General features: G+C 24.8%; 1 protein-coding gene across 6 annotated transcripts in view; it reads left to right on the top strand.

Annotated features, from left to right (window-relative positions):
• Nucleotides 1-26449, top strand: part of LOC129615930 (CUGBP Elav-like family member 2) — a 187317-nt gene that overhangs the window by 125897 nt on the left and 34971 nt on the right. For 5 of the 6 annotated variants that reach the window (XM_055531354.1, XM_055531359.1, XM_055531358.1 and 2 more), the window contains 5 exons: nt 4242-4420; nt 5839-6136; nt 9020-9208; nt 9439-9465; nt 23783-23929. In XM_055531354.1, coding sequence (XP_055387329.1) covers nt 4242-4420; nt 5839-6136; nt 9020-9208; nt 9439-9465; nt 23783-23929 — 840 coding nt within the window. The remainder of the gene's footprint in view (nt 1-4241; nt 4421-5838; nt 6137-9019; nt 9209-9438; nt 9466-23782; nt 23930-26449) is intronic. The other variant, XM_055531355.1, reaches the window with a different exon arrangement.

Here is a 26449-nt window from a genome sequence, read left to right as displayed (position 1 = left end):
TTTTCAAATCGATTAAAATCGCGTTTAATTAAATCGATTATAAAATTTCAATAATTTTAAAAATTATAAAAATTACAAGAAAAAAATAGAATTTCTTAAAAAATTTAAAGGAACAATTTTTAATTACTTTACAGTTGCTTATTATATAAAAGTTAATAAATTAAGAAAAAAAAATCTTATAATTTAATTAAGTTGAAATGAAAAATAATACTTGTGATCTAGCAACATTAAATGCATTGATTTCATGTGAAAAATCATATCCTTCAATAAATTCAACATATTGGTCACCATCACCGAATCCATCACCCTATATGATACCAGGTTATTATTGTATTAATTAGTATTTATTGAAAATTTCATTATTAAATTTTTTGATTATTAATTATTGTATAAAATTTTGTATAAAATAATAATAATTTGTTTTTTTTTTTTTTTATTTTATTTTAAAATTTATTGGTTCTTGTAATTAAGATGTGCAATGAATATTAGGGTAATCACATTGAAAAAAGTGACCCTATGAAATATGTTATACATGACATACGAGTATATAATGAGTACTTATTGTAAAGTAGATAATGATATATTGTGTTATACAAAGAAACTCACCACCTGGTGTAATTTTCTAATACTTTAAAAATGTATTACGTGTTTAAAATTGTTTTTATTATTATAGAAATAAGAAGATGTTGTTCTTTGAAAATGTTATGTCTAAATCCATTTTGAAATGTTGTAGTTAATTTTTGACTTCGAAAATGTCAGTAATTTGTGGTTTTTATATTAATATTATAGTGATATCTTTATATTTCGACATTCGAGTGCTTGTTGCTTAATAGATTCTTTAATTTCAACAATAAATTTTGCTTTACAAAACTATTTTTGGAATAATTTTCAGTACTGTAACCTATAGGAAATATAGAACGTTTTATAAGCGCGGTATTGAAAAAGTGAAGAAAAACTCTCAATGATTTTATGTTTTTAAGGATTTTAAGTCTAGAAAAGTCTATTACATATATTTAGGTATAAAATTATGCAATATTCAATATATTTGATAAAATTTGAATTAAAAATATTCTGAAATTTTTTCATTGGTAGCCATGAATTCTTGTCATGGCTTTTGCTTTTTAGCACTTTTCCAAAAATTTTTTGAAAAAAAGTGCTTATTAGTTTCACTCTGTCCGTCCGTCCGTCCGTCCGTCCGTCCGTCCGTCCGTCCGTCCGTCCGTCCGTCCGTCCGTCCGTCCGTCCGTCTGTCCGTCCGTCCGTCTGTCCGTGTGTCTGTTTACAAAACTTCTACACCCTTGAAGATAGAAAGCTGAAATTTTATATGTACAGAGATCTTTACTAGAAACTTATTTCTGTAGAACAAAATTTTTAGCTATCTCCTCCCCTCTAGAAGTTATACCCCCCCAAAACCCTAAAAATGGTCTTTTTTAACTATTTGTTGCAATGAAACCATAAGCATTTTTGAAATTTTGCAAACGCAGAAAAGCAGCGGCTTGCTTCCCCTAGCGCGGCATACTATATTTGAACTTTAGAAAAACAAAATGGCCGTTCAAATTTACCGTTATCTAAAGTCCTTTTTTTGCAAATTTTTGATGTCGTTTTTTTTCCAAACTACAGCCTGTAGAAGCTTGAAATTTTAGGAGCTTTTAGACATTATCAAATAGTTCATTTCGCTAGAAGAAAATTTTTTTCCATCTCCACCCCCTCTCAAGTTATCGCCTCTTGAAATTTGTAAAATTTGAATTTTTGACACCTTATATTTCCGAAACCGCAAGCTTTTTCAAATTTCTATTAACGCAAAAAGTTCACGGTAAATTCCATGAAATTAAAAAATATAATTATTTTTCTTAACTCACAAAATTAAACCTTAAAATCGAGCATTATGTTAACCCCACTTTATATTAATTTTTGCTTTATTTCAAAGACTGCATAAATCATTCATCCTAAATATATGCAACCCTAGAAATAGTTTTGTATATGAATGAAAATAATTTTAATAGTGTGATAGGTACATAGACTACATAGACTGTATTTAAAAGCAAAATTTTCATTTGTTGAAGGGAAAAGTGCTACAATACAAACCATTGGTTTGACCCAACTTTATTATACGTTAAAATAAAACTATTTTTAATTTTTTTCATAGAAATTTTTACGTGTTCAGAATACTTTTCAAACGTATTTTACAAGAGAAAATTTTAAATCCATTTGCCAATTTAAAATTATCTGTAATAAGTTCTAATTGCGTTTATTTTTAATTTTGCAATTAAAAAAAAAAAAATTGACATTATATGAGAAAAATAATCGAATTTTTATAAAAGTTTGAGAAAATGCGAAACTTGTAAGTGTAAAAATTTACTGAGTTAGATTTTATATTTTCATTTGAGTAAAAATTTTCGTTTTTGAGCAATAAAGAAGGCAAAATCCTAAATTCATATCAAATGTTATTAAAATTAAATAGATGTAAATAATTCTAATCATAAGATCTTAGATAGAAGGCTGAATTCTCGTAATGATTTCAGCTTTTGTTTACAAACAGCAATGCGATAAATCTGGTTTATTATTGTTTTACTGTTTCAATTGCTTTTATTAGCTACTGTTGGTAACGTGAAATTAATTTATTGAATATATCCAATAATGTTCACATTATTAATTAAGTATCGCATAATATAAAGCGAATAATGCTTTTCTACTGCCCTCATTGAACACCAAACAAGACCCTGATGCTTTGTTTTTATATAATAATTGTAAATTGTTATTTTACTACCAGGAAATTATTTGAACTATGATCTTTATCATAAGAGACTTGGAATGTTTAAATAGATTAATGAAATTCTCAATAACAACAACAGCAACATCAAATATTTTTAAAAATTTAAATTCTTAAAAATAATACAAAATCTTTTATTATTCCAGAAATTTTTGAATTTTATTATAAAAAAATAGGACATGTTTTTCAAATTCCTTGTAAGACAAATATTTTCATTTTCTTATTTATAAAATTACCATCAATCCTACATAATAACTATACTTGAAAGTTTTTTTTATCACAAACATTTTGATTGGTAATTTTATTTTATTCTGTTTTTGCTATATATGATTAGAATCAACAATAGTTATCATAGCAACAATAGGAATCTTATTTCTGTAGACATTTTAATATATAGGGTGATTACGAATAAATATTTTAATTATAAAAGTTTTCAAATTACATGATAAATTACATGGTAAATAGTCTGACATCTCCAAAATATTTTTGAGGCAAATTAATGTAAAATTTTTTGTTTGAATTTTATTTGAATCATCCGTCAGCGATTACAGTTCTGAAGACAATATTGAACGTGAATTTGAATTTCAATTCAATTTCTTTAGAATTGATCGCATACAAAGTATACCTATTCCGGCCGAAAACTATTTTGAAAATGAAAGTCTCAACAGTTGGTTTTCTGATTTTAAAAACAGAATTCTCAAGAAGAAAAAACATACCCCTGCATAAATATTAGCATAAATTAAAGAACAAAAAAATTTCTACCACATTTTAGAATAATTGACTTTAATCACTTTACAAAATTTAATCGCAAAAAAAAAAAACAAAAAAAATTCTATTGTAAAAATGTGCATACACAAAAAAAAAAACATACAAAAAAAATTGTATACGACAGTAGACAAAATTGCATTCTCTCTTCTCCCTCTCTCTCTCTTTCTCTCTCGCTCTATATTACATTTAATTTGCTGAGAACATAATTAAAGAATGTCAACCGAATATTTAACAAAAAACAAGAAAAAAAAAAATAACTAACAATAAAAATGAACTTTGAAATTTCTGTAAAAAAACAAAAAAGAAAAAATAAAGAGAAAAAAATTCTGAGCTTCTCTTTTTCACATAACATAAAGAGTTTTTGAAAAATCATGACAATGATAATAATGATTACGACGATGATGATGAGATGATGATGATAATGATAATGATGAAAGGATAACAAAAAAAAAATAAAATAAAATAAGAAAGGAATTCCTTTTCTGCTTATTAATTCAATTTATAAAGGAGCGCATTGTTATACGTAAAAAACTATTTATAAGCTTTTACAGTTTAAATCCTTTTTTTTTTCTCATTTTTTTTTTTTTAATAATATTCATGCTATTTCTACTATACATACACATATATAGTTTTTGTTTTTATGTTTTTTATTTTTATATTATTCTTTTTTTTTTCTCTCTGTTTTTGTTCTATGTCTGTACAGAAAGGAAACTTTTTGTTGGTATGTTAAATAAAAAATTGAGTGAAACTGACGTTAGGAAAATATTTGACAAATATGGTACAATAGAAGAATGTACTGTTCTTCGTGATCAAAGTGGACAAAGTAAAGGATGTGCTTTTGTTACATTTTCAACAAAACAATCAGCTCTACATGCAATTAAGGTATAAAATAATAATATACAAAATAATGTATATATATATATATATATACATATATGTATGTATATACATGAGATGAAATACATATTATATAATGTAAAGAATCCCAAAAAAATGTGTATACATTTTTTAGGTAATTTATTTTTTTATTAAAATTGAAATATAAGAGTCTATATACGAGAATGAAAATTAATTTTTAGTATAATGTTAAGTGAGAAAAATATTCAAGAGTAAAAAATTTGGAACCCCTATAAAAATTTGACTATGTTTTAATTATATTTTAATAAATTTTTCTTTATTCATAATTTCCCTGGTTCAATTACTGAGATAAAGGAATTTAATTTAAATGAAAAGTATGACACAATTTTAAGAGATTAGGGTAAACAGAAGGTGTGTTTTAAAAGAGCTTCTTACCAACGACCAAGTCTTCTAAGAAATTTACAAAAAGTTTTCACAAATTTGAGAAAGATGTTGCCTAATTTTCTGTTATTTTTTGGCTGCCTTTTAAAATAAAACATACTGTATATAAGTGTTTTCTTTTCCTAATTTTTGTATAACATTATTTCTTTTGCTAGAATTTCTATAAATTTTGGAAAATTATGGTAAATTTTCTGTATAAACAGACAAATCTAGATTAATAAAATATAAATCATATCAAAATTTATGTGAAATTATAAATCCAAAGATTATTTATGTCCGGCGTTTTTATGTCAGAAAAACTTTAAAAGTCAAATTAATTTGATTGATTTCTTCCCTACCTCACGAATAGCGAAGTATTATAATATTCTGCAACTACAAGTGAAAATTATTAAAGACAAGTTCAGAAATTTTTGATTTTATTGTATATTCTAATTCGTCACAGTCTCATACAAATTAATAAGATTAAATGGTTTAGAGATTTAGAGGACTATTGCTTATAATAATAATTTTGATATCATGAGATGGTTATTTTAAAATCTACACAATATTTCCAGAATACTTATATAAGCATCATAAATAATTAGGATCTACATTCAAATTGAGTCAAACAACAAAATAAGTCTTTGTTCCGAAATATCTACCAACATTTAATTGATAAGCACATCATAAGCTTTTGTCACTCTTCTAAATTAATTTTGTGAACGTATTAATTTTAAAAAATTCCATGTATAAATTTTCTAACATTTCTATTTATTTTTAATCTATATATTTATATAGTTACTAAATTTTGTATAAATTTTTTTGGGACACCATATTATAACTATATATGGCTATTTATGTATATATATAAATATGTGTTATATACAATCAATAAGTGTAAAAAAAATATGTCAAAAATTTTCAATTATTTAAAAAAAATTTTTTTTTTATATTATATTTTTATTTTTTCGTATATAACAATAAAATTATTTAATAAAACGAAACAAAAATAAAAAAAAAAGGCCTTACATCAAAGTCAAACAATGGAAGGTTGTTCATCACCGCTCGTTGTAAAATTTGCCGATACACAAAAGGAAAAAGAACAAAAGAAAATGCAACAATTGCAAGCTAATTTATGGAATTTAGCTACAAGTATTAATATACCATTAAGTCAAACGGCGACAACAGTTAGTACACCAATATTACCGAATACACCACAAGCAGCTAGTCCTGTTATAGGTGCTGATGCAATAACACCATCATCATTACAATTATTACAACAATTACAAGCAGTTGGTTTACAACAACAACTTTTACAAGGTATTTTTATACTTCCGTTTTTCTATTATTATTAAATTGCAATTGGTATATATATGTGTGTGTGTGTTATATGTATATCAGTTATTTTTTATTTTATATTATGACATAAAATCTAATTTTGGAATATTTAATTAAGGAAGTTTATTTATATATATTTAAAAAAAAAAAATTTGTGTAAAAAAATTTCGATTACAGAAAACCAATTTTTTATATTTAGAACGGAAGCTTTTTTATTATTAGCCAATATAATAGAAATTTAAAATTAAATTTTTTATTTTTTTTTTTTAATAATACCTTCCTATACTAAAGTTACAATCTGGGCATAGTATACAGGAAATTGTTTGTTGTTTAAATGCAAAAAATAAAACTCATTTACAATTTAATCACATTAAAAAATATGAAATTGGATTTTAAATTTTTCATATACTAATTTTGGTATACAAAATTTTCAAATATCTGTTAGATTACACGATTCTTTTCTATTTTAAAAACTTTTATACGAGTTTAGTTTATTTGTAATATTGTTATAATAGTCACATATAATTTCCTCAATTGATAGAATAAATTGGGCAACTTGCTACCATTTTTCCCAAAAATTTTGTTGTTTAAACGGAGGCTACCTTACACGCTTCTATTTCAAAATATATTTATAACTGTACGCAAGTATGTTCAACCGGTGCTCCAAACTTACCTTACCGTGTATAGCGCTAGGAAATAATGGTCTAAAATATAGACTTAAATATATGTTTTGGTCAGTGCCGAATTCTGTGTCGATTTGGCGTTGTGTGTCCGTTTTTCCGTCCATCCGAATGTACATGCCACCTGACGATAGCTTAAAAACTATTTGAGATGAGTTTACCAAATTATCGCAAATTATTTATAGTTAATGTCAGAACTCTTTTTAAATTAGATATGATCGAGGTACTGGTTCGGGTATATGGTATTTAAATTTCGCATAAAACAAATATATTATTAGGGTTATTATGTTTGATAATACTCGTTAAAATTGCTTGGCTCTTTCTGGTAGCTGCCATATAAATTTCAAAAGTTATTTGGCAATATCTCAGAAATTGTAAAAGCTATGGTATTGAAATTTCATACATGCAAATATATTAGTAGGGCCAATGTTTTCCATTAAATTGATTAAAATTCCTTGGCTCGTTCTGGTAGCTGCCATACAACTTAAATAGTAGTTTGGCGATATCTTAGAAAATATTCTTCTTAGGACTGAAATTTTGCATAAATTATTATGGTAATACGGCAACTTAAAGTCATAGGCTGCCCCAAAATCAACTATGGCATATTTATTCTCACATAGGATAACAAATTCGTACGGGTATCACAGAGTTAACAAAAATGTTCATCAAAAATGTTCAATAATTGTTAGTACTTAGCTGTATTCATAAAATTAAAATAAATGCATTTAAAAAATATAATTAAATAAAAATTTTTGGAAAAACCAATGGCTTTTATATAAATATTTTTAGAATATAATAAGCTCCAATATAATTTATATCCCTATATCCATTATGTGTAATATGTATATGATATAAGGTATTATTTTTATAGTTTAAATAGGGTTATGAGAAAATTTCTAAAGTATGTACCAAAAAAAATATTTATAAACTATTTTTAATATGTGGTAAATATAGTTATTTATAAGCTACTATACTCTCTATTATCATTATTATTATAGTAAAATTATGTAAACTTATGTATATATAGAAAATTCAGTATGGATTCTAAGTTAATTATTTATAATCTTAATTGAAATGTGGATTATATCAGTTGGTTGAGCTTTTCTATATTATAGATAGATATATACAAATATATAGAGAATAATATGTTGATTGATTGAGGAATTATTTTTGACTACTATCTATTACACTAAAAATATAATAATATGTTGCATATTATTTATTATTATAGTTAGTTAAGTAGATTTCGTTTTTCTTGTATTTGTTTATGGAAAATATTAGTACAAACCTATATTAGTAACGAGAATTTTAGGAATAGGGTATTAATTAATTAATAATGTAGAACCATGAAGATGCAATTAGATTAAAAGTGTTTTAAAATTTTTCATTAAAAAATTTTTTTTAAATTTTATGGAATAGACGAGCATAATAAAATACATATTGTATTAGAGAAATTATAATTATCCGTTACATGCAAAATTGGGTCAAGTCGATTTTTTCAGTTTTTTGAGTTTTCTATAAATTTGCATTTCCCATTATTTTAACTATATTCTCCTTAAATTTTGTTAATGTACTTTAATTATTTCCAAAGTTATAGGCAAGATTATTCAAAATTTCAGTTATTTAAATTGTCTTTTAACTGTCAAGAATTACACTTTAAAATCACTTTCTAACAACAACAAATTGTAATGCATCACGAGTATTACTGGTTATATACAAGTTTACAAATTAATTCAACCTCTTCATCACACGTATATAATGATGAATGAATTTTTCTTGTCACGCAATAAGATCTTTTCATTTGATTTTTTTACGCTTGATAAAGTTAAAATCGTTATACTACGTGATAAATATACATATATATTTTTTATTCTCAATAACTCAATTATTCAAAAGCAAAAAAAAAAATGAATAAAGTATGAAGAATTTCTAAAGGTTTGAATTTTACTTACACTGCTTACACCTAATTCTTCCATATTTTTATAATGTGTTGGTTAAAAAAGTAATTGAGTAGTGATTTTTCGTCTTAAATAAAATATACTCTCAATTAAATGCAAAGAAAGTAGGTAATATTACGTATTAACTGGTTAATGTAAAAAAATTGCATATTTTTAGGATACTCATTAATAATTTGAAATAAAATTTTCCCACATTTTGATGTTATTAATTTCCGTTTTAATTTTAGGACTTGGTGCACAAACAAATAATGATACAACAACAGCAGCAGCAGCTGCTGCTGCAGCCGGCTTACTACCACAAATGACTGTACAAAATTTAGCAGCAATTGCAGCAATGGCTCAACCTACCTTAGCGGCGGCGAATACCGTCAATCAACCGAATAATAATCAATTATCGAATGCTGCAGCTCTTTTATGTAAGTTGAATTTTGATTGTTATTCAATATATTTAATATATAAAAGATTTTATAATATTCGAATTGAATTTATTATTGAAATTTTAAAAAATAAATTATATAAAATAATTTAATCGCATCATCAGTTAAATAACCTTAAACAATTGAAATTGGGATTTTGAATACGAAATTTTATATTATGTAATTTTTTCTCCATTCGTTGACAATTCTTCTTTTTTCTTCTCATACAGGTCTGTTAGGAAAAACTAGTAATACAGGTGAGATAAACCAAATTGAATATCAGAATTAAATTATTTATTGTTTTTTTTCTGTTTTTTTTTTGTGTTTATTTCATCGTTATAATTTTAAAAATTAAATTAAATTTATTTTATTTATAATCATCAACCATTTTGTATAGGAATTTTGTTCATTCATTCTTTTTGTTTTTTTTTTGTTTTCAAATACCCGCACATGTTTCTGTTAAATGAATTTTTCCCAGCTATTTTTGTTTTAATTAAATTAACAATTATTATGTTGCAATATCATTTATATTTTATCATTTCGTTGTTGTTTCTTTTTTCGATCTTTTTTGTTTTAAATGATTTGTTTATTAAATTAAAATGTAAATGAACCACACACTCTCTTAAAATTCATACAAAATTATTGTAATTATTTGTTTAATTTATAGTTTTGTTGTAAGCGACAAATTTTGCTATAAATAAATTTAAATGCTTTTGTTCAGATGTCAATAGTCCGAATGTAATTTAAGCTTTTCTAATAATATTCGAAATTTGAGTTTAAATTGGACTTTTTTTTAATGGCCGAAATAAAAGTTTAATTAAGCAGCGGGAACTTAATTTGAAATTTTGAACAATATTCGAAATCGGAGTTTTATTTTAGTTTTTAATCAACGGCCGAAATTTGAAAATAGAACCTTAATTTTAAATTGTCTTCAGTATCCGAAACGGGAGTTTAATGTGATATTTTACTTAATAGTCATAATAGGGGGTTAATTTGAACATTTTCTCAATAGTCGGAATCGGCGCAGTAATAAAATTTTGTTATTTTAAGTTTACGTTATTATAAAAGTTGGCCACCATGCCTGTGTATTCTCAATTTAAGTAGTTTTTAAGACGTTCTTTCATTTTTATTATTAGCGGAGCACTTTCAGGGGCACAATAAAAACAGGACAGTTAATTTTTTATGGGATAGTCGCGTTTTTAATGTTAAGTATAAACCGTATCGAAGGTTACCACCCCGCTGAAATTAAGAATTTTTTCACCATACTATACTTTTACTGCTGTAAGTGTATAATTTTTTCAACATACTATGCTTTTATTGTTGTGAGTTTATATTACATTACGATTTTGTGAAAGTCGGCCGAATCCACGTTATGTTTTATTGTTTGTGTCCAATTCTTGCTTTTCAAATTACAATGTTGCCGTTGCGTGAGTAAGATCGTACCATATGTTGTTTTTTGATGTTAAGTTCAGTGATTAATGCCCTGTATATGTACTAAATTTTCAATAATTTAAAATTATTTATACAACAGTATAATTGTGACAGCTAGAATTTTGCAATTGTTCTTTCATTAAAATTTTTTATTATAAATTATTTTATATTATCAAATTAAAAAAAAATAAATGTATGTAATTTATTTATAATAAACTCAACTTAAATGCTATTAACATTTATATAATATAAAATATACATAATATAACAATTTATTATTTAAAATAAAATAAATATATTATACTAATAATATATATATGGAAAAAGTTAAACTCATAAATTATGGCACTCATAATTTTTGTAACAATAATAGTATAACAAATACCTGCACACATTTATACATATTATATATTTTATTTAGATATACAAAAATATAATTATCATTATATGTAAATTTTAATATTATGAATGTGACGAGCTAATTGTCGAAAGATAAGTTATAAATATTATTTACCGAATAGCCGAAGCTTTTCAGCAATTCCAGAAACAAAATAAGTCTAACGTAATTTAGTATACGGGGCTTACTGACCAAGAAGCTAGTCCCCCTGAAAAGAGTGATCGAGGTGGAAACATTTGATCTTTTGATTAGTTCGGCAATTTCTTCGGTTCAATTTTGCTCGCAGCACCTCTGCATAAGTTTATTTTTCGAAAGAGGCTCCAAAAGTTAAATTTTTTATACAAAATTTGTGTGATACATATAAGTATACAACTATTATCTATTAGATCTATGAGATTTTGAGTAATATAATTTTTAAATTTGCATTATATCATAGAACCGCATTATGGACAGTATGTGTGTGAGAAGATTTTAGAAAAATTCTGGTTTAAATTCTCAATTTTTCATTATAGTAACGGCGGAAGTAACAACAGTAGTTGTTCTTATATTATTTTAGTTCTAATTTCATGCTCATTTGTTGCACTTATTTTCTTTGACTGACTAACTATATACTATTTTTCTAACTGATGTCTATTTAATAGAACGAAATTTACGTTTCTTTATTGACTGTTTTACGCAATGCTTTGTAACATACCACCAAATACTTTAGCCTAAAAAGTCACCTGAATATATACAGGATTATTCAGAAAAGTATATAACAACATATACCATTGGTTAGAGAGTCAAAAATAGCTAAAACTTTTGTTCCGGACTAAGTGTTAAATCTCAAAGGTTTCCGCGTTACGCAGGGATTTCAATGAATTCTCATGAAATTTTTGCTTGTCCAATTATTTTTTTTTTTGCTTATAACTCCTGTTTCGAAAGAGATATAGGCTTCAAACAAGCAATTCTTGAAAGGTCTAGTGAAGGGCTTAAAATCAGTATGTATATAAATATGTATTTTAATAACTATATATAAATATACTTAAAAACTTAAGATGTCGCTAATTTATTCTAATTATTTCATATACACACACACTATTTTGATGCGATTTATTTGGCATTAGGGCTTGTTTATACAATAAAGAATAGAATTCAAATTTTATAATGTGAATGGTTAAAATATTCTTTTCATGTACACAAAATGTGAATATGTGCGTATGCTATATATTCTATAGCCATGTCAGTATGTAAATCACATATTTATTATATTATGTATATATAAAAGAAAATAGAACAAAAAAAAAATATGTGAAATATAATAAAATAACAAAGTATTTTCTATTATATTATCAAAAAAGTAAATCTAAGCTGATGATCAAAAAAATATTATAAATAGTAAAACTTGAAAATTATATTCAATTCTATAATATATCGGAACAAGAGGGCATATTAAACTATTCAAAATAATAAAATAATTTATTTAACAAAAGGAATATTATAGAAACATTAACATAAATACAATAGATATATATATATATATATTTATATATATCCTTATGTAATATATATAGTAGAAAAAATAAAACATTATTAAATAATAAATTACAAGAAATAGCCTTAAAATAACAAACAACGTCAATAAAATCGGTTTATTATCATTTTATTCAGAGTATCCTTTTTATTTTTTCCTACTTTATTATATTATTTTTCTTCTCCATATTCTTATTGTTGCTGTTGTTTTGTGTGTTAGCTTCATTTTCTTTTGGAAACGATTAAGTAAACGGGAATATGAAATAAATATATTGATTAATTTTAGTAAATAACAATAAAATAAACTTATGAAAAGGTTACCCAAACAAAAAGGTGATGCTGGCAAAAGATCCTTTTTGATTTTTTTTTGTTTTTGTAATTTTTCATACTTACGTTATATTATGGTCAATCATACAATATATCATATTATGTTAAAGTCGATATAGATGGTATTAATAGAATTATTGAATATATATATAAATATATATATATATATATATATATATATATAGAAATTAAAAATATTATTGAATTATGACTTTCATTTAAACTGTATAACAAAATACAACATGTAGGTATAGTATATAAGATGATGGTAAGGTAATTTAATATGATAGCATGGCAAGTCTATAATATTTTTTAATTTTTTTTTTGTTATATTTTCTTTTGTATAATAGTAGAACAATAAATTATATTTTAGTAATATTATAAGAATTCGGTAAAATAATATTAAAATATTTTTGAAAAAGAAAACCATAAATCTGTAATTGTTGTATAGAGGAAAAACTCGAAGTCGAAATGACCAACAAAAGAAATTGAAATTCAATGAATTTTGAATTCTTCGTTTTTAAGGCTTTATACTTCGAAATTTGTGTCCAATTTCACCTATTTTGCACATTCCAATTTTGCACCTATTTTGCAAGAATAATCCCAAACTCTGTTGAATTATTTGAGACGAAAATTTTTATTTATACCCACTTCTCTTTGAATTATAGCTCACTTATAAACTATAGTTAATTATATTAGTAGATAAATTTGTGAATTTATCAGACGCAAATAGAAATGAACTGTAATTTTTTCAGCATGATAAAATCATAAATAAATTTTAGAAAATGGAATAGACCTCTAAAATCTAATTGTATACCAGTTAAATCAGTTTTAGTTTTTTTTTTCAATTTTTGGGAATGAAATTGACATCATAAACGGCAAGTTTACAAAATGATTTCATATTTTCGATATTTATTTTTTCTAAAATATTAAATTTTATCGGATTTAGGTGACCGTAATAATAAGCTAGAATTTATGAATGTAATTACTAAAAAATTTTAATCTTTATACTAATTACAGTTGAATTCATTTTTGAATTAAGATTCTTCCTAAAAGTATGCAATATTTACATTGTTTTAAGAAATTATACTTTAATAGGAGGGTATGTGTTTCAAAATTTAGACATAAAAATATATTATTTCGGAGCGTTATGGGTTTGATGGACTGTATTTTTTAATCTTATCCTAAAATCAAATAATTTTTAATTTAAATTATTTCAAATATTTCAACTTAAAGTTAATTAAGTTAAAAGAAATTAAAAAAAAATTAAAATTTCACAAACAGAAATCGAATAGAACACCCACTCAAAAATATGAATGAAAATAATATTTATTTTAAAAATATTCAAGATTGCCCACAAATATTTGCAGTATTTAGCAATGTTGCTTTTTAGCACTTTCCAAAAAAATTTTGAAAAAAAACTGCTTACTATTTTCATTCTGTCCGTCCGTCCGTCCATGGACATACGTACAAAACTTCTACACTCTTGAAGATAGAAAGCTGAAATTATATATATATATATATATATATATATATATATATATATATATATATGTGCATAGAGCTTTGTTCAAATTTTGAAAAAACAGCAAAGCAGTGGGCATTTTTCTTCTTCTACGGTAATACCATACTTCAACTTTAAAAAAACAAAATGGCCGTTAAAATTAACCGTTATCCAAAATCCAATTTTTCAATTTCTTGATGTTGTTTTTTTTTTCTAGACCCCAGATTGTAAAAATCTGAAATGTTAGACACTAATAAATGGTTAATTTCGTTAGAAGAAAATTTTTTCCCACATCCGCCCCCCCTCAAGTTTTCGCTCCACGAAATTTGTAAAATTTGAATTTTTGGCACCTTATATTTCCGGAACTGCAAGCTTTTTCAATTTTTTATAAAAGCAGAAAGCTAACGATAAATTTCATGACATTAAAAAATATAATTATTTTTCTTAACTCACGCAATTAGCCCTTAAAATCGTGCATTATGTTAACCCCTTTTTAAATTTATTTTTGTTTTATTTCAAAGACTGCATAAATCCTAAAGTTATGCAATTCTTGAGACAGTTTCGTATATAATTGAAAATAATTTTATCTGTATAGTAGGTATACATAGATTTTTTTTAAAAGCAGAATGTTCACTTGTTGAAGGAAAAAGTGCTACAATACAAACCATTGGTTTGACTCAACTTTATTAAGTATAAAATTTTTCTTCATACTGTTTCTCTTTTATTATATCATCGTATTCAAAATATTATACGTATACTCTTATAAAATATTTTTGTTGTTTTCCTTATTATTATTGTTTACTATTTTGATATTGACTGTGGTATACAATAACGTTTGCTATCGAATATCATAAATTCACCCGGATTTTCAATTTCTTAAACATTTATTTTATCTTATTTCCCCTTCAATTTTATTTTATTATATTATATCACACATATTATACAATATACAAATATACAAATATGTATATGTATGTATGTTAAATCCATTACTTAAGTGAAGAATTATAATACAAATATATATATATATATATATATATATATATATATAGTATGCGTATATATTGAAGAAATCAAGTTTGTAAACGGTGAAATATTTTCATATTTTATCCTTTTATAAAATGTTATAAGACATTGCATGTTGTGTTTGTTTTTCTTTTTTGCTTACCTTATACGTTTATAATATTTTACATGTATTTGAAGTGTACAGGATATTATTATACAAAAAAAAAATTATTATAATAAATATATGAGTGTATATACGCATAATATAATAAAATATAAAATAAATACCTACACACACATTGTGTACATTATTATTTTCGAAAATAAGAAAAATAAAGGATAATATTACGTATGTAAAAAAAAAAAAATTATAACAACAAAAAATGAAATGAAAAAATCTGATTCAAGAAAAAATAAAAAAAAAAATTAAAAACAAATTTAATAAGGACTAAGAATTAAGTATAAAGGAACCTTTAACATATCCTTTTCTATTCCTCCTCCATACACACTTTCAATTCTTCTTCTTTCCTCATTTTCTTGTTTTATTCTTGTAAAAAACATGATATCAGGTCCAGTATAATTTCAAATATATGGAGAGAACAAGAGGAACAGGATCAAAAAGAAAAAATAAGAAAGCAAAATTATTAAAGGATACAAATATGAATATAATGTTACGATATTTAAATACACATACAAACACACTCATATTTATTATAAAGAAAAAAATTCATAATAATAAAATGAAAATCTTATACAACAAACGGCAGAGGTACACAACAAAAGTAACAAGAAAATGAGAAAAAAAAATTTGTTTTTTTGTGCAATTTTTTTTTTCCTTCAGTTACAATTGTTATTTTTTTTTTTTTTCGTTTCTAAGTCACAGACAGAGTCGACATAAGGACTCATAATACATTTTGAGTATAAAATAACTTTGTTTAATTTTTTTTTTCCTCTGTATATGCAATAAGGAATACGAGTAAGATTTCATCTACCATAGAAAAATAATAAGCAAAAAATAACAAGGAACAACAAGAAAAAGGTAAACCATTTGGAACGGAACCAATAAAAACCAGCGGAAGAAAAGATGGAAAATGTTAACAGAAAACAAAAATAAAAAAAAAAATATTATTTGGGTTAAAAGGTGTATCCGAGCAAATAAAATAGAATTTATTTTTTCAAATAAAAATATAAGAAAAAACAAAAATCATAAAAAAAAAACTTGACTCTTTTCTTATTCTTTTAATCGCTATTTATTTTTCAACATACACACACATACATAAATATATAATTTTCAATACATACTCTTATATTTGTTACACACATTTTTCTAATGTGTTTAAATGTACACCATAAATTATGAATGTTAACAGTAAAATCATTGCAATTGATTACAAAACTTTTAACAATATTAATTGTCATGAAAGTTTACAATTGTATGTGGTAACTATAGACCGAATTGTCTCAATCGAAATTAGTAATTCTAAATAAAGCAAATTAAAAGATTCCCGACAATTCTTAAAAGATTACTAAGATTTTAACATAAATCACAAATAAATAAACGATTGACAAATTTTTATAATGTATAAGAAAAAGCATTGTATTAAATTTCAGTGGCAGGCAAATTAGTGGCAGGCAAGTTTCTACGTGTAAAAAATAAAGTTAAAATTTCCCTTGGGTTACAATTACACATTTGGGTATTAACTGTGCTTCAATTAAATTGAATTAATAGATTTTTGATTACAAATTTCTTATTCAATATTTCAATTTTTAATATGTTTCGAAAAAATGTGGGGAAAAATTAAAATATTAGTTTCATCTTGCATGTCCGTCTAACCGTTTTTCCGTCGGTTTACAAATGTCTTGGATATATCTCGTCAAATTCAAGTTTTTGCCAAACGATTCTTTCTATATTGCAACCAAACATAATTCGAAAATTCTGTAAATGGAAAAATAGTTTGAATAACTGGTATCGCTCCTATTTTTCGGACATATTTTTCTAGCTTACGGCAACCCGGATTTGTTTTAAATATTAATAGTTTATGTATATCGTTTTAAATATTAATTTATTGGCAAGTCCCCCTACTATAAAAATCTAAAATATTAATTTATTAATTGCGGCAAGTTCCCCTACCCTCCCCTCCTTTAATTTCTTTTAAATCATAAACATGCTATCAAATTTTTATAAAAGTAAAAATCAAAACATCGACCGTATTCTTTTACTCAAATCTTTCAGCTATATACAATTTAGTATTAAATTTTTCGAAAATTATTATACTCAGCGATTTCTCCTAAATTTATGCAAAAATATATGATTAATAAGAAAGTTGTTTCAATAGATCATTTTTATAGATTTAAATTTAAAGAGAAATATTATGTATCTTGTTAATCATAGGTCTGATGAAAATGGCATTCTTTAATTATCTTCCCGACAAATTCGCCATTATTGTGGGGTCAATTTCTAAGCAAGCATTATAAGAGATCACATGCTTTAAAATTATTGGATTTATATGAGAGGGTTTTACTGTGTCGAGAATTTGTTGCAATCTTAATGTTATTGCCACAGTTTGAGAGCTTGTCATGTTCCAACATTCGTTTTTCAATGTTTTTTTTCTCTTTTTTGTTTTGTATTTACGAAATAATGTTGGCGTTTTTTTTGTTACAGTTGTATTCAATTTTTTTTGCAGTTTTTTTTTTTTGCTTGTAAGATTTTTTCGTTTTTGATATTTTCAGCCGGTACTTGGATATTTTTCTTATTTTTTCTCTTTGATTATATTTTTTGCAGCTATAAACTAAACAACAGAGTAGAATATTAAAGTAAAAAAAAATTTTAAAAAGAGAAAAAAAAATAAGTGAAATAACACTAATATCGTCATCCTTGTTTCCGTCACCAATTTTTCTTCTTAGCTTTTTTTTTCCTTGCTCAGTTTTCTTTATACGAGTACATTTTAGTAAAGGAATGCCGAAAATAAAAAATGAAAATATAAGAAGAGAAATACAAGAAATTTTATAGCATCTTACACTCAAAAGTATAAGAGTAATCAAAGTAGCGCACTGGCTCTCATACAACCAAGTATATTTTTTGTCTCTTTTTTTTCGGTGCACATACTCATATTTTATATGTGTTTAAGTTTAAATTTAATATTTTTTTTTATGCTATTTTCACCGTATTCATTTCGATTTTTTGCTTCTGATTTTTCTCTTTTTCTCTTAGATTATGCTTAGAATAGAATAATAGACGGTATACTTATTAAAGTGAAATAACAATAGAAAGTGAGGAGATGATACTTTTGGCAGGATTTGGATATTAATTTTCATATTTTTCTCTCTGTACCTATATGCAAATTATGTACGATAGTATATATATATTTTTTTTAAAAAGAGTGTAAAGATGGCAACATGAGAATTTTGTCGCTAAGTTGATTTTTTTTTTTTGTTTGCTTTTGTTTGTTCTTTGTTTTAGGGCTGTCTTGTAAGATGATTTTTCTTTTTCTTATTGAAATTTAATTAGAAGGTGAATGTCCTTTTGTATGCATTAAAAGAAAAATGATTTTGTCATAAATGTTATGGAAAATTTAAAGTAAAATTGAGAGAGAAAATATTGTCAAAATAAATTTTTATTATATAAATTATTTGATTATTTTTGTTTCCTATTGTTTTGTTGTACTCTCGTAAAAATGCTGATATGTTAACAACTATGTTATGTAATCAGGAGCAACATGGTTTATTTGCAATAAATTGTTCATTCTTCTGTTTCTTGTTTTCAGATCGGACAATCTTAATTAATGTTTGAAATAGTCATTAAGAATCGAAATTCTAACTATTCATTTAGCTATAAATTTTGGTAATTGGAAAGTTTTTAATAAGATTAAATTGCATGCTTTTAGGAGTTAACATATACTAATAAATGTGTCATGTAAATGAGGAATAGATGCAATTTAGAGCACAAATATTTCTCATTGGAAAGTATATTAATATAATTCAGGAATTTATTTCGAAAGTCTCATATTGAATCTATAACAATAAAAGATTTAAAATGCAAAAATTAAAAATTTGTAAGTGTTTCTTTGCCATAGTAATTGCTTGTGGGTTTGCTTCCTGAAGTTGTCTGTGCGTCACGCCATCTGCATCCCATTTAGCACAAATGTGCTGTTATACAATCACCAACCCGTAATCTTATCACACAAGCTCGCCATCAAATTTTCGATCACTGGTCCTCTATTTAATTCACCCGTTTCTATTGAGAAGTAATCGTATAGGGTAAAATTATTTTCATATCAATAAAATAATAGGTTTTTCATTCATCTTCTTCTTCGTTTGCTTATCCACTACTTTATATTGCTCAAGCTTTCCTTATTCTGTGCGATGTGTACTAATTGCCCGATTGTTTGTAGGCCACTCCACTGTCTGATGTTTCGCAGCCACGACTTACATAGGTGAGTTCAATTTCATTAATAGGTGAGTTGAATCTTGTTAGCGACAGAATTAGTAAAATGATATAAATATTAAATACTTGTCATTTAACAGATTATTCAGTATTTTTATTTCGTTCCAAGTAAAGGTGTGTAGTTCCAAATTATTCTCTTTTAATTATTCCAGATGAAATATTACATTAGTTGGCATTGGAAATGAATTTATTATTAAAAATTTGAATTAAGTTCAGTTTTTTGGTAATCAGAAACTTTTCGAATTTTCATTCACACTACTGACATTCAATTTTCATTCTTGTCCAAAATTTAATCAGCAATATTCGAAATTTCAAAATTTTAGCATGATCGAATTTTTATTATAATTTTTTTTTTTACACTGCCTTTTCATTTTTAACATGTTATCAAAATTATAGAAAAAATAAAAAATAATTTCCTTTTTCTTTCATAATAGAATTTGTAAAAACAAAAGCGGGGCGCGCGTTAGTCCTTTTTAACTTCCTTTGAAATAATTTTATTATTTTTTTCATTATTTTTTATATTATAAAAATAAAAAAAACAATAAAACAAAAAAAAAATTCAATAAAAATGATTTTGTCCGGTGTCTTTTTTTTTTTTGTTTTTTTTTTTTTTTTAATTTTCTTCACTGATGTGTTTATTAAGAGAGACAAGAGAATGAAAAGGAACAAAAAAAAATATTTTATCTTCTCTATTTTCTCAATATTATATTAAAAATATTCTAATACTCTCAAACACTCAATTCTTATTATGCATATAAAATTTCATTGTTGAATGCTTTTATATAATGAGGGTCCTGTAATTTAACAACAAAAAATAAAGAGAAAAATAAGAGCAACGAAGAAAAATAATTTAATATCCTGAATGGTGGATACAAAGTAGTTTTTGATTAAAAAAAAAAAATTTACTTTATTTTTTTGTTCTCCATTTTTTTTTTTTATAATTTTATAAGGAGCAAAAAAAAATGAATTATTAACGGTATTTTAATAAAATTATGAAGAAAATTAAATTAATAAATAACAAGATTGTTATAGTCTTTCTCTTTCTCCTTCTTTCCTCTGTCCTACTTCACAATCCAATATTTAAACTATATCCATTCCTCTCTGTCCCTCTTATTCCGATTCTTTGTCTTTAACTTCCATAATAAGGATGTAGTTGAGTAACTTTCAGATATACATTTTGTATTGAAGAAGTTTACCTATAAAAAAAAAGAAAAAAAAGTGCATCCTTATATTAAAATTAACTATTCATTGTTACTTTACTGTTATCCTTAATTTTTTTTTTTCTCTATATTTTTATTATTATTTTCTTTTTTATTAAAGAAATAATACTATGGGTATAACATAAGGAATTGTGCTGCTAGAACATTAATAATAACACGATTTTCTTTTTCTTTTCATTTATCTTTCATACTGAAATTTGCTCTTCCTGCTTTGTTTAACAAATTATTTCGTCGCACATACAAATACCATATTACCTACCATAAAGAAAAAGGAATTGAGCTTTTTGCACCATAGTCCTTACAATATATAGTCCTTATTACATTACAGTTCTTTATAATAAAGGTATACTCAAAAATTCGAGTGCTATTTAATAAAGTTTATTGAAAAACAAAAAAAAAAATGTTCTTATTTTTCTGTTATTAATTTACAAAATTCAAGAACTTCTTCCTTTCCTGTACAACATTGTAATATTTTAGATTTTATGATTATTTAATCGAGAACGTGATTTATAAATCAATAATTTGCAAGTAGAAAATATGCTTGCATACTTATAGGCTATATTTTAAGAATGAGAGCATAAGAATGAGAGCGTTATAGTGAGAGCATAAGCTTTATAAAAATTTATTTACCTAGTCAACAATAAATTTTGTTATTCTAAATTTTATTATTTTATTTTAACAGTATAGTTTTTCAAATTAATTTAAAAATTTATCAGTAAAATGAATGAGTGCTACTAGGTTTTAGAAAATTTATGCTGCAGTTTTGTAAATTATTTAGTTTTCAGAATTAGTGGGTAATTTGCCGACCATATATCTGACTACATATAATTGTGTATATAGGAAAATTTTTCCTCAAGATACCATTTCGCTGATTAATGCGACCTCAAAACCTTTTGTATTAAATTGTTTAATTTTATTAAATTTCAATCTTTCAACTCTCATTTTATATAGATTCAATTATATTGTAATTATATAAAAGTAATAAACCTATAACACCACAAAGGATCTATATTGTTTTGTATTAAAAAATAGTTATGAGCAATTTAATTTCCATTCGTCAATATGACGTACTACAATTCAATTATAATTATGAAAATTAATTTCAAACAGTATAGCGAAAGTTGTTCAATAACTTATTGTCATATTATAGTTATTTTTAATTTGTAATATAAAAGTTATTATTGTGAAACTTTAACAACATTACGGAAACCATTGAAATAATTTACAACTTTTTTTGCTGTTTCAGAACAAATAATTCAAAATTGTGTTTCATTTTACTTCAGTTTCCGACCAATTCCTAAACATAATAAATTTATATTCATTGTCTTAACGGAAATATGAGTTAATTTTTATTCCTGAAACGTTTGCAATTGTACCACAAATTCAAATAATTGTAATTCAAAGTTCAGTGTAAAAATTTTCAATGTAGATGCACGACAGGCTATGGATATTATAATATGAAAGTGATTCTTCCTTGTTGTATGGTCAGGTTATTTGAACATTATCAAAAATTCGGCAAGAAGGATAATAACAGGATGATCATTATTCATTTTGTTACACTGAAAAAACTGATTACTATTTTGATAGGCGAAATAAATACAGCAAAACCCTATATATGTGAAGTTGTTAAAAAAAATTTGCAAAATTAGTAATATTTTTGCCTTCATGCTGATTACATAGTTATTCTCCAGTAATATACATAGCTAATTTGTGACATTACAAAATGTAGCTAGATTTTATGACAATATTTTCAATTGACCTTATGAGATGTTAAGAATTCACTGCAATAAAACATGGCAGATGTAGTAATATTTTTTTTTTTGAGTGTAGCATTTGGAAAATTTCTTTTCATAGTAGGGATATATTGCCATATTTAAAAAAAAAATATTTCGAATGTCACAATGACAAGTCATTAATTTTTAATTAATTTATAAATTTTCGGTTAATGAATATTTTTCAAAATTGTCTACTACAATTTACTTATTTTTGCATTTCTATTGTTATTTTCCTCTTCTTACACATACTATGAAATTTTAACCACTTCCTACTTATAATATAGTTTCCATTGCTTCCTATTCGAATCATTTGAATATCACAAGGATTTATGGTTATAACGTTGACATAATTTGTTGTGGGTAATAATTATATAGATTTAACAATAAAGGTTACATATATTTAATTCAAATTATTCAATAGAAATTATTTTCAAAATGCGATTGTCATAAAATTACAAAATTACATTTCATATCCTTATATAAATGATAACCACATTCACAGCAAAATTTTGTTTAAATTGTAAATTTTTTTTGTGATTAAATTTTTTTTTCTGTTTTATCAATTTATTTTAAAGGATTATTTAATTTTGAATCATCTTGTGTTCCAAATCATAATATGTGTTTCATTTTGTGAAAAATAAAACTGGAATTTATGTTTCTTAAGCACTGCCACATTTTTTCCAAGAATTATGCAATTTCATATTTTAATCATGCTTGCATACTTCTTGGCTTAAAATATTTTGGTTAATACCACAAAAAAAGAACAATATATTCTCTGTGGAATATAAAAATTTTGAATAGAATTTGGATATTTCCGAATTCTATTAATTTTTTCAGTTGTATACTAGAAAATCTTTTTTAATTTCTTGTTCTTGTGGCAGTATTAATTCTATAATTGCAATTTTGTCTATTACAGATTATTTAATTGTCTTTTTCTTTTATTTTTTCTTTCTGTTTAGGGTCTGATCCTGGTTCATTATCATCTGCGTATTTATCAGCGGCAACTGGATTACCAACTTTTGGTGGTGCTACATTATCAACAAATCCTTTAGCTTCTGTTGCATTATCAGCAGCTGCAACTGCTGCTGCTGGTAAACAAGTAGAAGGTAATTTTTTTATTAAATATATTTAAAATATAAACCATACAACTTGAAATATAAAAGAAAAAAGAAATTTAATTAACTTAAACCTGGTTTAAAATTGACTTTATAAACTTAATCGTAACCTAATCAATAAATCGGAAGCTTGAAGTCGGGAGTATAGATTTTAAACCAACATAAATGCTTACTTTTAAATAAGTATTAAGAATTAAACCGCGGTAGAGTGGGAGAAATAAAACCTTAGATAGGCTCAAGAGAAAGCGTAAGGAAAGAGGAAAGGGAAAAATAAAATTAAAACTGAGCAAGAGGTATCAGAGCTACCATGGCTTTCCACGGCAAAGTGGAACGCGGAAGGCGTGGGAAGGAAGAACCACGCTTGAAAGTACAAAGAGGAACTTGAAGAAACTGCAAAATTAGCATGCGTGTGCATTACGGGTGTTATGAGATTCTCTACAACGGCAGCAATGTCGTCAATAGTGTAGCAAGGCCAACCATCCTACGATTGGATGGAAGGTCTAGTGACGGGGAAGCTATTATTGGGCCAAAGAACCGAGACATTCTATCCAATGGGATCATACATTTGTGCCTTCCAATGGATGATGTGATTAGCAGAAATGTCGTTGTAGGATATTTTTCCGGTAAAGTTGCTCGGATTCATCAAAAATTTAGGTCTCAAAGGAATGCTCTAATGATTCATTGGGACACTGGGCGCTCGTGATGATCTTTTAGGTCGAGATACATCCTCGACCCATTCTGCAATCTGCAATCTAAAAGTTAAACTCATAATCTGATGTTACTATATAGCACTAATTTCAGGTTAATTGTTGGGACTGAGTTTTCCTTCGATAGAACATAGAATGGTACCGCTTTGTATCATATATTTTTAATATAGAAATGGTACTAAAATACGATTACATTAAAACAGAAATTTAATTCCAAACCTATTTTAATCTAAAACGTCTTATCAGAGAATCAAATATATTTCCGAACATTCTTTATACAGAATCCAGAAACATAATGGTCTCATTTGCTATTAAAACTCGAATTGCTTCATATTCATTCTCATCATTTGTACTTTCACCTTATTATTTTTATTTCCCAAATATTCTGAAAAATTTCAATAAATTTTTGTTGCTTGAATATTCTTCGTCTTCAAAATTATTATCTTATAAAGTATACCCAATTATTTATTAGAAAATTCTTTACACAAATTATTCACATTGTTAATTTCCAAATATTCCAAATTTTCCAAATATATTTTAATTAAATGTTGACTAATTTAATTTTATTTTTTATATTAATTTTCATTAAAAATCTTTAAATTTTATTTCTAATATTAGATCCCAATTAATTGATTCAGAAAAAAGAGAAAATACACTCCTTCGTGTAATATCAAGAAAAAAAATATAAAGAAATTCAATTATCATGAAAAATATTTTATTTAAACCATCTTGTTCACATTATGAGCGCAAATATTATGATGTTCAATCCACTTTATATGGAATTTTTTTATATTCTTTTTTTTATTATTATTATCCTTTTCATATTATATTATAATACGAATAAGAATTTTAATCACCTTGAAACATGTTACTCTTTTTCTTTATCATTATAACTGTATAGTATTCTAGTATATTTGTGTATATACGGGAACATAGAGAGAGATTCATGAAAGGATATGATAACTGAAAATGATTTAAGTATTTCAAGGACCTTATTTTTATTTACTTATGTTTATCTCATTTTTATTTTCTTTCCTTTACGCTTCATTCCATTATAATAAAGTATCTTATAAGATATCTTTGTTATTTTTGCTTACACTTGTTATTAAAATAAGTTGAACGAGATTTTTTTTTTGTTATTTTCTTCTTGTTCGCTCTCTTTCAAAGATTATCCTTGATAATAATCACAAAAAGAATAAATATAATATAGAGAAAAATAGGAAATAAACAAAAAAAAAATAATAAGAGAAACAAATCTGATATTTTTATATTTCTTTTTGATTTTTCCCTTTCTTATTTCCTTTTTCACGTTTTATACTTTCTGGTACTCAAAATAAGTAAATATTTCGTATTAATGTGAAATGATAAATTAAATAATAATAGTAATAAGAGAGAATAACCGTTATACTATATGACTATTATGTCATCATTATCATAGCTGTACATCATTATTAATACAAAAATCAGAATAATGTTAAATTTTTTAATAAAAAAAAAAAATTTGATAAATCAATGGTGTGTAAAGTAGCACATTTCCTTTAAGTAATTAAAAATACTTTGAAAAAAAAAAAATAAGGTGATGCTTCATGTTATTTTCTTTGTATCATAAAATTTTCTGTTTTTGCATACCTTTAGGAGGAGAACAAATATTATAGAATTAATACAGTTTGCAGAATAATGTGAATTATAACAATATATTTTTGGACAAAAAATATTTACTATTACATTTTTTGTGGAGATTTGATAATTCCCGCTTTTAAGATCACGGTTAATTTTAGCTGTCATATGTTACAGTGTAGAAGGA

The sequence above is a fragment of the Condylostylus longicornis genome, unplaced genomic scaffold, assembly GCF_029603195.1.
Source record: "Condylostylus longicornis isolate FDR11 unplaced genomic scaffold, ASM2960319v2 ptg000153l, whole genome shotgun sequence".
In the NCBI taxonomy this organism is placed as follows: domain Eukaryota; kingdom Metazoa; phylum Arthropoda; class Insecta; order Diptera; family Dolichopodidae; genus Condylostylus; species Condylostylus longicornis.
Note: the sequence above shows the minus strand (reverse complement) of the source record. Positions and strands in the feature narration are given on the sequence as shown.